Raw genomic sequence first — 13734 nt, forward strand, 5'->3', positions numbered from 1 at the left:
CTTCATGGGAAGAAATTTCGAATTCTCGGATTCCAACATTTTTGTTGGTGACGCGAGGGATGGAGCACTTGTGTGCATGAAGGGAAGGGTACGCCACTGAAAGATAGGATTGACGACGCACCAAGACAGCGATAGCTCCAATTCTTCATCTCGAGCCTCTTTGTTACTTCTCAAACCCTCAAAACCCGTCATGTCCAAATCAATATATCTCCTCCTGGATCCGAATCCACCCCTTTCAACAATCTCGATTTACAAATCTAAATTCGGATCGCAACTGTTCGAATACCAAATGCGTAAATCGGATCAGACACTCAAAAATTGGACAATGTTTTCCACCCTAACATCAGGCCGTCTATTGATCAAAGCGTGGGATTTCAATCGAGTATAATATGCCAATAGTTTTATATTTATTTATATAAAAAAAACAAATTATATTTAATTTATATGCAATAGCTTTCTAAAACTCTGAAATCAGATGCTTGTTAATTTAGTTGGGGTTGCTTGGGAATCAGCTATATGATACTTTCGAATAAGAAAAATTCGGTTATAGTTGTCGTGTAGCAGTAAGGCCAAAAAATAAATAATAAAAAGGGCTAAAAAGAAACGTGAGAGAGATTCGTAATTAGCAGTGAACAAGTTTCGACATTCGGATCAAAAGCTCAACACATCTTTGCCATTAGCAATGTGTACTTGCAAACATCATCTCTACGAGGTCCAGATTGCTAATTCATTCTTCAGACACACGTGTGTCCAGAGAGAGAGATGTGTCTTCTTGTCTTTGACTCTAAACCAGTCTTTTTCGATGCATTTTTCTTCACTCACAAGTCTATCATCATGTTCTTTACGAACATTTTATAAACAAAAAAATAACTCCAAAGTCTTGCTTCTTCTTCACATCATCTCTCCCTCTCTCTCTCTCTCTCTCTCTCTCTCTCTCTCTCTCTCTCTCTCTCTCTCTTCATGTCCAAGTACTCATATTCATATCATTCCAAAGCAATCCTCACAAAGGCATCATCACATTTCCCCACCCTCATCAAACACTTCCTTCTCACAATCTCTTTCGATATCGAATTATCTTCCAAACATTGTTGTTTTCCCTCTGTATCTCTCTTCTTAAACTCCAAAAGGGTTTTAATAAAAAGTGGCGTTTTTGTAATTAGGCCCCCTCTTCTATAACTTCGATGATGATGAGGAAACCAGATATGATCATCAAAGACATCAACAGCAACAACAAACCGGCCAACATCCATGGCGGTAATGGTGGTAACAATAACAACAACAACAAGGCCAAGCTTAGGAAGGGGCTATGGTCCCCCGATGAAGACGAGAAGCTAATAAGGTACATGTTGACCAATGGACAAGGTTGCTGGAGTGACATTGCCAGGAATGTAAGAGTTGTCGCCTTCGTTGGATCAATTACTTGAGGCCTGACCTTAAACGCGGCGCCTTCTCTCCCCATGAAGAGGATCTCATCCTCCATTTTCATTCCATTCTTGGAAATAGGTATAATCGCAATTTCATCATTTTGACTATGTATATGAATTAGTGTTGCTTATACTAATAATTCTGTTCCGAAACATTCTCAGGTGGTCTCAGATAGCTGCTCGGCTTCCGGGTCGGACTGACAATGAGATCAAGAACTTTTGGAATTCGACATTGAAGAAGAGACTCAAGAATAATAACAACACTTCTTCCAATATATCATCGTCATCATCGCCTAACAACAGCAATAGTAATTCCATGGAGCCAAGAGATCAGCAGCAGTTCGACATGGGGTCGGGGTTAACACAAATGAATGGTCATCTTGATGATATAATGGCGGGCATGCCACCCATGTGCATGGAATCCTCTTCTTCGCCACTCTCTTGCAACTTCCAACCCATGATTAACACCGGTTTGAACCAGTTCGATCCATTGATGATCACCATGATGGATAACCGGTGTCACCAAATGGGAAGTACAGGAGGAGGCTTATTCAACGTTAATGGCTTAGGAGATTGCCTTCAAGGTTCATCAGGTGATTATAGTAATGTGATTCTTGAACCGATCGGTAAGAACAGATCAGTAGGAGGCGAATTCTCTCTTCCTCCTTCGGAGAATAGAAGTAGCATCGACAACAGTATTGTTGCTTGTACTGCAAGCAACAATGGGTTCATCGACATAGATCCTTGCTTTAGTAATAAACACGTGGGCCATTCAGACAGCTTCAAGGTGGGTAACATGTTTGGGATGGAGAACAACCCTTGGCAAGTAGAAAACCCTAAAATTGGAGATTGGGATTTGGATGGTCTCATGGAAAACATCTCTTCTTTCCCTTTCCTTGATTATCAAGTTGAATAACAAGTACCCCCAAATCTCTCTCTCTCCCTCTCTCTCTCTCTGCTTCAAGTGTTGATTTCTCTCCTCTCTTTCATTGGATCTTTCCTCTTTACATCGGATATCCCCTTTTCGTCATTCACTCTTTTCTTCTTATTTTTCCATTCATTGCTATAATTTCTCTTGATTTTTGTCTATTTCATACACATATATTAGCTACATCCATACAATAATATACATATATAGGTGGTTGGGGGGATTTCATTCGAGGGACTTAACCATGCACCACTGCATGGTTCTTTTATAATTAGCGAATGCAATGTGAATAGGAAGTTACGTAGAGATGTTGTTTGCCATATGAAAGGAGAAAATAATGGCCCACATACATATTGACGCGAGATTAGTTGGTGAATTTGTATAGTCTCTTTTTTTTTTCATTTTTTTCTTAATGTATAAAAACTGAAAATAATGTGTACAAGGTCGTTTCGTAATAAGAAAGTAAGTTCATGCCTCCCTTTACCTCCAAATTTCAATTAAATATTGATGATTTGTTGATTTTTCACGATATTTTTCCACTTTAATTTCTTTCTTGACAAATTGTGAACGATGCATATGATTTTTAAAAATTATATAAAAACAATTTTAAATAAAAATTAATTTATATTTATTATTTCATTTATATTGTCCATACCAACCGAAACGTGCGCCCTATTAAAAAGGATGTAGAAGTTGAAAAAATAAATGTAGTTGAAAAACCGCATAGCATCGCTGCTATGACACTAGTCACGATTTCATTAGTGGTACTAAAGAGGGATTTATAAGTGGGACCAACATGTATCTTGGGATGTAAGCAAAAAAAAAAAAAAAAAAAACTGAAATGCCATAATTCCACGTTATAATTTTACGTAGATATACAATATATAATACAAGATATTGCATGCATCTACCATATATTTATATAGCAAACATATAATATCTCCACAATTGTTATGTCTAATCATTAACTCATATGGTCTAACCTTGTGTATTAATATATCCTCTCTTAAAGTTCACGTTAACGTTAATACTCCATTAAATACACGTACCGCTCTCACACCCACTCACAAATTAATTTTCACGTCACCAATTTTTTTTTAAATATTTTTATATATAGAAATATATCACTTTTTCTGTAGCATGAAAACAAATTTAAAGTGACCAAATATTTCCAATGTATCCGAAAATATATTTTAAAACATTTACAAAGACCTAAATTCTATCTAAAATCTTGAAGATACATTATTTATGGACAAGCAATTTATCGATTGGTTCACAAAAATGCTTTCGTTACATGGATTTGAAAAAAAAAAGATGGATCTTAAGACCGCAATTCGCCCTTATAAGATGAACTAATTAAGGCCATTTGTCCCATTAAAGCCCAACCAGCCTAAAATACATGTCAATTTCAACAGCCCATTTCGGTATAAATACAAACCGAAGCCGATTCATATCGTTTTTGATATAAACGTAAATTGGATATTAATTTTTTAAAAACTAAATTAAACCGATTTCAAATTGATCCTAATCGAATTTGCATCATTGTCGTAATGTGTTTAAGAACATTACTTACCATAAACCATAAAATCGAACCGGGGACTTGCTCTAACTCTACGGATGAATTTGGTCGGTTTTTTTTTTATTCTTGTTGCCTGGCTGGCATATTACAAAATTTATTTTGTTTGCGGCCGTTTTTTTTCCTTCTGATTTTTAAATATCGCATGTATTATAAATATATTTTGGCACATACATACATTGTATTTATAAAAGTTAAACAAATATGACGATTTCCTAACTTTGAAACATGATTTAAACCAAAATGACATTAGGTTTATGTCTTAAAAAGGTGATTTTATTAAGCTTTAGTTTTTTTTTTGGTTATTCACATGGAAGATTTTGAATACTAAAGTTTTCAAGGTAATTATTACTCCATATGGTTTTAAAAGACAGCTATATCCATATTAGTAGGTACATATATATAATTTATATTTCATTCCCATTTGTGACATTTATTAGTCACATCGATGATCATATAACATTATCACAACCGTGCATTATCTTAATCTCCCATCTGATTGGTCAAATTAAAGCTAAATTTTTTTTTTTGGAATAATTGAAAAACAATTATACTACCCACTATCTCGTAGTTATGGTGCAAAGTGGAATCTGAAGATTGTGAATCTTGCAAGACATGCGCTTATCCTCGTGCCACTATATGCTTGAGGCAAAATCTTATGAATTTTATGTTAATATTGTAATGAATAAATATGAAAAATATTTACGGAAAATAGAAGTATTTTCGTAATAAAAGTTTAAAATATAATTATTATTTTGTTACTAATAGCAATATTTACGGAAAATATAGAAGTAGTTACGATATAGTAATGCTGATAGGGAATTTGTTTCTGCCACTTTCTCGTTATTAGACGACATAAACCACTTTGATGCATTTTAATTGAATATATATATATATATATTCACATATTTCATGGTAAAGGAGATTGATTATATGAATAGACCAGCCTTAAATATTTCATCAAGTATTCTATTTCAGACTAACTATCATTTATTTCATAAATTGTTTAAAATAAATATTATATAGTTTTTTAAACAATACATTATTATATTTTCGATGAATTTAAAATACTTTTATGTAAGTATAATAGGTTATCAATTCCTATTTCGTAAATTATATATTTAGAAATTTTTATGATGAGTCTATAGAGAATTTTTTGTGTAAATTTTTTAGATAAAATATTTTTCTATTTATAAATTGTAGATTAAAATATGGTTTGTTAGTTCATAATCATTTAATATTCTAGTAACCGGTTCTCCTATATTTTTAGTTGTGTATATACATATCATGATATGTATTTAATTTAGCTATCGACATTCTTGTGTCATGATGTTTAGGAATCCAATCAACAAGTTGAAAGGAGCCACACCCACTACACACATATATATTTTTTGAAACTAAAATGTTGATGCGCATCCCTAGCATCTTAACTATTAATTATATTATTCGGAAAGGGAAGAAAAAAAGAAAACGAATAGTTTTCACTTTACATGCACTACAATTATAACATAAAAGAATTATTATTAGATTTGTAAGTTGTTGCTCTTGAAAGTGTAAGAGAACCCACCATCAAATTCTGGTTTTACGAAGCACCCAAATGGAATAGCAACTATATTTTGGAAATTAATTTACATAATATTAAAATTTATGTATTAGTGCGATCACAATAATTCTTCATATACGTATATATTTAAAAAAAGGTTGAGTTTTCTGTATTTTTTATTCAAGGATATAAGGCCACAGAAGGAAAGGTGAAAATATATGATGTTATTTAAATTTATCTTACGATTAAGGAAAAGTGGCGATAAATAAAATAAGGGTTTACCCAACAGATCGTGGACGAGTGGTCAAGTTTGGGTACGAGGTAACTTTACTTTGAGTGTTCAATTCCTAACTGGTGGGGAAGGAGGTAATTTCTGGGTTTATATGATCCATATATAAAAGCTGCTCCGGATCGGAGATTTATTTAGTCAGCACGTCCGAAGAGTAGCAGGTATGGGTCCTCTATTATAAAAAAAAAAAAGGTTTTTGGAGAAGGGCGTGGATGGGATGTGTGGTTTCCACGCGAAAGTGGTTCCTCACTTACTTGTTTAGTCATATTTGATGAGTGTGGCTCCGTGGCTTCCACACGAAAGCGGTTTTTTCTATCTTAATGTATTCCTTTAATTTATTTATTACCCTTGTTAGTATTTTTTTTAATTAAATAAATTATACCTAATTGATATACACCTGGCTTTCGGCGAGGAAAATACTCATATTGATAATAAAAAAAATGTTTAATATATATCCTATTGTCATCTCTGTATACCATTATGATTTTTGTAGATATTAATGTAATTCAATCAATATAAAAATTAAATCTTTTTCTAAAGAAACAAAAGTAAAACCAGAAATTAATGTTAAATAGTTCTTAGGTGAAAATTGGAGGCAATTATGGTTTATTTGATCCCATACGACAAAAATGAACGAACTAATTTATTTAAAAGAGGATATAGTATTCATGACATCCGTACGTATTCATTACTAACATTTCTGTAAAAATTAGGTTAAAAGATAAATATTTCGAAATTGTGAAAAGATAAAATAAAAAAGAGACAACAAAAAGAATAAGCACTAATAAAAGTAAAATAATTGATAAATCAAATTATCAAGATCCACCGTCGGGACCGGTCTGTGTTTGTCTTGTTGCGACCCATAGTATAGGGATAAATAACATTTCCACTACCAAAATAAAAACCATAGAATGTTTTTTAAAACCGATAACACAAGAAAATTGTTGCTCGTGCCATTAGCATCAATGGTGTCATCTCGATTATTATGGAGTGTGTGTGTATATATATATATATGTATGGGAGACATAAATATGTTATGTAAAAAAATAAATTATAAAATATTCTTTGAAGGTACCGGTGTACTTGTGTGTACTAGGCAGAAAGTATGACTTTTTGAAATTAAAATGCGCAATAAACATATGATTAAAAAGTTATCAAAGAAGACAATCATAATTTACGTACTATTTCATCCACTGATTTTCTCCGCGTTTTCTAAACAAACGTTTTGATATATTTTCTGAAAAATTTTCAATCGAATAATACGAAAATATCAATGTATCCACTAAAAAATTTAAAAATGAATAATGAACTAGCATATTTTTAAAGAATAAGATTCGTTCTAATAACTCCTATTATATTCGGTTACCATAAGCCATGAGTTCAAAATATAGACTTGGGAATATGTACGTATGGATGTAAAAAAATAATTTATAAAATAGCAAGATTTTATAGAATATATTTTAATTTGTTCATGAAATACAGTTCATTGTTTAGTAAATGGTGAAACCATTAAAATAAATTATAAATTATTTAGATATCCCTACCCCTTTCGTGAAAAATCAATTTACCATGAACGACTTCCTTATTAATTTTCGGCTCTAATGATCATTTTCTTAAAATCATAAATTATAGTTTCAAATATCGAATCATTACACCATTAATTCAATTAGTTTACTTTGATTTTTTTTCGAAACAGCTTCTCTCCGACGCCATTGATTAAGAATTATTTATGGAGATTTTTGCACGATTAGTCAAATTTTACAGGATTAATCAGACCACAATTTGTAGGATATATATTTTTGGTTATAACAAAAATACTTAAACTGATTTACAAGGTGTGAAATATGAGGAAACATATCATATGACACCAAATATACGACATTTGTTTGTCATTAGATATTAAAGTGACAAGGGGTAATTAACATAACATATCCTGTGAAGGGAAATGATATGAAGTGCAAGGTATCAAATGGGTTTGTCGACGATGGAGCACACGGAGAATTAGGTCAGCACAATAAATAAATAAATAAATAAATAAATAAATAAATAAATAAAATGAGTGAAGTTGATGAATTTCATGCTCATTGGAAATCCAACGTAGACCACTTTACCTCCGCAACCAACTGCGTCGCTTCTATCAACACAATGATATCTGTTTTGATGTTGCTCCATCTTCAAATTTATAAGGCACCAAATTCCAACTATCTAAGCAATTTTACATCAGAGTTTGTAATAATATTTAAAATATACATGCATATATATGTGAACGAAAATAGGTACGCCTAAAATTTACTATTTTTTTTTTTAAAAAAAAGATAAACAGAAAAATGGTGTAGATTCATTATCATATACTAATCTTCTTTTAATAACTCTAACGTAAAAAATAATTCCGATTTTTTTTTTATTAATGGACACAACAAATGTAGTCGGACAATTTTTTAGCTATTTTAGTGCTAATTGGAATGTACCGGTAGTGTCGTGTCAAATAACAGACCTAAATATCATATATATATATATATATTTATAAATTAAGAAATGAAATAATAAAAGAAACATACAATTTACATAAAATTCATTTTTTTTTCTCCACCAAACCTTTATATTTCAATCTGTGACCTCGTCTCCATTTAGTATTCATCAATTTCTGAACCAAAGTATTTGCAATAATTTTGTTTTGCATTTTTAAAACAAAAATTAAAACGATGCCATTTTATATATTTAGCGGAATTTTAAATGCTATTATTTTATAGTAAAACGTTAATGTTTATATTTTAAAATAAAATTGTCGTTAGGTGTCAATACCAACTCTTTTGTTAGAAAATTTGCTCAGATGAATCTAAAAATGTTGGATTTAGAAAGAAGAAGAAGAAGAAGAAAATATTTTCCACCATTAATCATAAATACCCAAATATATTATATATGATCCTATTTTTCTAAAGGTATTTTTGCGCATTATTTGAAATTATTATACTATAGTTTTTTCTTATGGAGATTTGAATATGCGGATCTGGTTTGGTACGTTGGACCAAGGCATCTCTCATATTTCTTCACACGGATTTTGATGAGATTTAACATAAGTACATGACTGAAAACACATTTTGGCGACTGTTCATTGCACTACACGTAATTCAACCCAGTATTCACGCCGCGCCAAATGATCCAATATAATACAAACTATCAAAATATAAACAATAAATTATTATTATTTTTTTTTTTTTTATCAAAACTGTACAAACTAGTCCTCGGAAATAGAAATAGGTGGGAGCCATATTTAGTTGATTACATCATGTAACTTAATTTTACATAATTGTATTGAGTCTAACGTAATATACATTTTTTATATGAATTTTAACGCATTATACGGTGGTAAATACATTGATCTATGGTGTATATATTGAATGTTAATGATCCAACAACATATGAAAAGTTTGTGAAGAAAAAAAAAACATAGGACAAGTTCATCACGGAACCGCAAAGTCGAGCTCCATTGAAATATAATCATAGACTACTCCTAAAGGTAGTGATTATGCATCTTTTTTTAATCTTTTAAAAAAGAACCCAACGAAAAACAGTTCTTCTTTCCTTTACCAAAAAAATGAAAAATAGAATCTGCAATATAAATTATATATATATATGTATATATAATGAGTAAAGTTGTAGAGATCACACAGAAACTGACTTCTATATAAAGGGATCCATGCATTTGCTCACACATGTAAACCTCCTCAGATCTCTCTCTCTCTCTCTCTCTCTCTCTCTCTCTCTCTCTCTCACTCAAGCAACAGAGACTTTAATATAAGGTAAATATTATTTGTTTGTCCGATGAGTTCGGAACCCTAAGTTCTCAGTATCCTAATAACTTCTTTTTAGCGCATAGATCTCCAAGTTCTATTATCTAACTATTCATGTTAACTCTTCTTTTTCTCCAATGCCAATTCATATTTTATAATATATACACAAACACACACACACACACACATAGATGTATAATATATAGTGATTGTTAATATGATATATGCAAACAGCGTTTCTTTATGTGATATATACGATATATGATTTCGTGTATATATAATACACATAAAAAGATGTAAATCTTATGATGTGCGAGTGTCGTAACGTATTGATAATGATATATACAATATACACACACTAATTATATATATATACACTATTAGATGGTCTGTTACCAATATCGCTGTGGAAGAAAATAAAAAAGCCGGCAAGTTGTGTGAAAGACGAGGCGCCTTTTTCGAAAGGCTTGCATTGACGCACTCTCAAACAACACTTGTCGGTGTCCATTTTCCTTTTTATTTTTTACTTTCTTTATATATATATATATATATATATTCGAAACAAAAATTATATTTAAACTAGAGTAAAAAATTTAAAATCCACATACTTTGCTGACCTTCAGTATTGGTCTATCGGAACCAGGAAAATAGAAGTAACATTAATTTTTTTTAAATTCCGAATAAAACATATAAAACGCTGATAGATTGTTTTCGATAAAATAATGTGAAATTTATTTTCCAATAAATTGCCGAAGAACGTAAACCGTTGGAATTTTCATCGAGTCATCGACCATTATGCTCTCACGCATTAATTTAGGCCGTTAAATGCACTTCCACGTAGTTTCAAAGGAGAGAAATATAAGTCGTCGTCGTCGCGTAATGACGTACCATGTATATCGTTATCGTTATCAACGAACACGTCTCTTTGATTATTTTCTACTATATTATATATAATTTCATACATCTAACTATATAACCAATGTACGATCTGTTAAATTTTTAAAAAAAATTAATATTACACGGGCTATATGTTATTTTCTCTCTTTTGTGCTAATTATTTACAGTATTAATTAAAAAAAATAGATTTGGTAATTTGGCTGTACGAACCTAAAATAGTAAATATCACACCGCGGTTTTGTGTTGTCTTATCTCTTTTTTGATCATATAATGTTATACCTCTCATTTTCCACTTTTATAATGCATTGCTTTGTATGTCGTGTCCACATATATATACACACACCATTCGTTTACTTACGACATATACAAACATACATACACACGCGCGTGCACGTGCATGCACACACGCACACGCGCGCGCGCGCGGGAGCGCGTACGGCATACACGCTTATATTTATTATATTTTTATCAATGGATGGTTCATAAGTGAATTTCCTGGTCGAGGGTTTAATTGGGGGAATAGACAAGCTGGGGAAAATAAGCACATGCATGATCATTACGCATGTCTATATCTATATCTATATATATCTCTATCTATATTGTCTATATATACACTCATAAACACGTGCATACACCACTTGTATTCACTCAAGAACTGTGCCTTCTGATCAGTTAAAACCAAGGAAGTCGAAATGTCGAATATTGCTGATGCTGTGACTATGACGACCACGAGCTACAAGGGTACGATGCCGTTTCTTGTTTTCTTCAGAGACTCGAGGTGCGTATATATATATAAAAATACACACACATGTATGTGCGTATATACGCACGTACGTATTCGAGCGTATTTACAGAAAATGGGATGTGATGTTTATGCAGAAATATATTCAAGACGGATTCGCTTGGGCGGGAGATTCTTGGCATTGCGTTGCCTGCGGCGTTGGCTTTAGCCGCAGATCCTATCGCTTCTCTCATTGACACTGCTTTCATCGGTCGCTTAGGTACGTTGCCTGCGGCGTGGCCTTTAGCCGCTGATCCCATCGCCATCGAATTCGAACGTTTAATCCCGTGACGCTAACTCAGCGAGTTTCTCGCCAAATATGTATAACAGGGCCCGTAGAGCTTGCTGCTGTGGGGGTGTCCATTGCGATATTCAACCAAGCTTCAAGAATTACGATATTTCCTCTGGTGAGCATCACGACGTCCTTCGTGGCGGAGGAGGACACAATGGATAAGATGAACGACGAAGTTGTCCCTGACTCGGACAAGGGGTTAAATTCGATTCTCGTCGTCCCCGGGAGAAATGCTGAAGAACCTGAGCAATCCGCCCCCGAGGATTCCATGGAAAAGGGCATAGCTTCTTCGGCCGCAGCTAAAGTCCCTTCTCTGCCCTCGGAAAACGGTACTTTTTTATCATTTAGCGTTTGTGTTTCTACTCATTGCACTAGAGTAAATGACATAGACTCCTGAATTCTCGATTAGGTTCTGATACAAAGACTGGTAATCCGATGCCCAAATCGAGTAAGGCGGAGAAGGGCAAGAGCGGAAAACGGCATATCCGTTCTGCATCGACCGCACTGATTCTCGGATTGATTCTTGGCCTCTTGCAAGCTATTATCTTGGTTTTCAGTTCAAAGGTTCTTCTAAGTGTCATGGGGGTGAAGCATGTAAGTCCTACCAAAAAAAATAAAATCAGACACGTTCTTACATGTGAAAGCATATGATTCTGAAGAACAAAATATATAACTTGAATTACACGATTTGATCGAGACAGAATTCGCCTATGCTACGGCCGGCACATAAGTACTTGATCCTCCGATCTGTGGGTGCTCCTGCTGTTCTTCTTTCGCTTGCGATGCAAGGCATCTTCCGTGGGTTTAAAGACACCAGAACTCCCCTCTATGCCATTGGTAACACTTCACTTCACTTAATGTATACGTTTTATATCTCTTTCTTGTTCAAAAAGTGATCATAACTGTCAGTTCGTGTAAACAGTTGCTGGAGATGCAATGAACATCGTACTCGATCCAATCTTCATCTTCGTCCTTCGTCTTGGAGTCAGTGGTGCCGCCATAGCTCACGTTCTTTCTCAGTAAGCTTTTCTACAGTTTTTTTTTTAACCAGAGAAAGATATATATATATCAGATTACTTGAAATGAAAGCAAAACTAATGCTTCATGTATCGGGCCATGTCTTTTGGACAGGTACTTGATATGTCTGATTCTGTTCATCCGTTTGGCCAAGAAAGTCAATCTGATGCCACCGAGCCTCGGGGATTTGCAGTTCAGCCGCTTCCTCAAGAACGGTCAGCGACATATATCATCCCTAACATAAATTGAAAGAATTTTTCAAATATGTTTGATCCGAATCTGACATATATGTATAATACGTTGAAAACAGGGGTGCTGCTTCTGGCCAGAGTTGTGGCTGTGACATTCTGTGTGACTTTAGCAGCATCAATGGCCGCTCGTCTCGGTTCCACTCCGATGGCCGCTTTCCAGATCTGTTTACAGGTCTGGTTAACGTCTTCCCTTCTCGCCGATGGCCTTGCTGTTGCTGGTCAGGTATATATACATATACACACACGTACATCACTGTATATATGTACGTATATGACATGATTCATCGTATGAAAATGGATCATGTTCAGGCTATTCTGGCGTGTGCATTTGCTGAGAAGGACTACAACAAGGTGACTGCAGCCGCGTCCCGTGTTCTACAGGTATATATACATGTGATGATTATATATATATACAATAGCATCCTCAATTATAATTAGATTATAATTATAAATTAAAGCACAATAATTGTGAGTTTGGTTAATTATTTTTGTCGCAGATGGGTTTCGTATTGGGACTGGGACTGGCTCTTTGTACAGGATTGGGACTCTACTTCGGCTCAGGAATCTTCTCCAAGGACCCTAACGTTATTCACCTCATAGTCGTTGGCATACCGGTAAATTTAATTATCATAATATTTTTCAAAAATTATTAACAATCATAATAATAAATAATATAGTTTGCATGGGGTTACAACAGTTCGTTGCAGCGACGCAGCCCATCAATTCATTGGCCTTTGTGTTTGACGGGGTCAACTTTGGAGCGTCCGATTTCGCTTACACTGCATACTCCATGGTACTAAAACATTATTATATGCACATACTTTTGATTTTAAATGCTCATATTATAGATATATATATATAATTCTTTTTTAGAATATGTTTTGTTAATTTAAATTAATGGGTTGATTAGGTTGCAGTTGCGGCAGTAAGTGTTGCGGCGGGGGG

General features: G+C 33.6%; 1 protein-coding gene and 1 pseudogene across 1 annotated transcript in view; both read left to right on the forward strand.

Moving 5' to 3' along the window:
* The first annotated feature begins 1023 nt into the window (after positions 1 to 1023).
* On the forward strand, positions 1024 to 2823 carry LOC104826675 (annotated as a pseudogene).
* Positions 2824 to 9457: 6634 nt separating this feature from the next.
* LOC104826676 (protein DETOXIFICATION 43-like) overlaps positions 9458 to 13734 on the forward strand; it is a 4961-nt gene continuing 684 nt past the window's right edge. The window contains exons 1-13 of the mRNA XM_010559492.1: positions 9458 to 9560; positions 11121 to 11226; positions 11328 to 11449; positions 11560 to 11850; positions 11931 to 12115; positions 12223 to 12358; positions 12444 to 12540; positions 12653 to 12753; positions 12849 to 13012; positions 13099 to 13170; positions 13287 to 13403; positions 13487 to 13582; positions 13700 to 13730. Coding sequence (XP_010557794.1) covers positions 11141 to 11226; positions 11328 to 11449; positions 11560 to 11850; positions 11931 to 12115; positions 12223 to 12358; positions 12444 to 12540; positions 12653 to 12753; positions 12849 to 13012; positions 13099 to 13170; positions 13287 to 13403; positions 13487 to 13582; positions 13700 to 13730 — 1498 coding nt within the window. The 5' untranslated portion in view covers positions 9458 to 9560; positions 11121 to 11140. The remainder of the gene's footprint in view (positions 9561 to 11120; positions 11227 to 11327; positions 11450 to 11559; positions 11851 to 11930; positions 12116 to 12222; positions 12359 to 12443; positions 12541 to 12652; positions 12754 to 12848; positions 13013 to 13098; positions 13171 to 13286; positions 13404 to 13486; positions 13583 to 13699; positions 13731 to 13734) is intronic.

The sequence above is a fragment of the Tarenaya hassleriana genome, unplaced genomic scaffold (assembly GCF_000463585.1).
Source record: "Tarenaya hassleriana unplaced genomic scaffold, ASM46358v1 Cleome5, whole genome shotgun sequence".
NCBI classification, from domain to species: domain Eukaryota; kingdom Viridiplantae; phylum Streptophyta; class Magnoliopsida; order Brassicales; family Cleomaceae; genus Tarenaya; species Tarenaya hassleriana.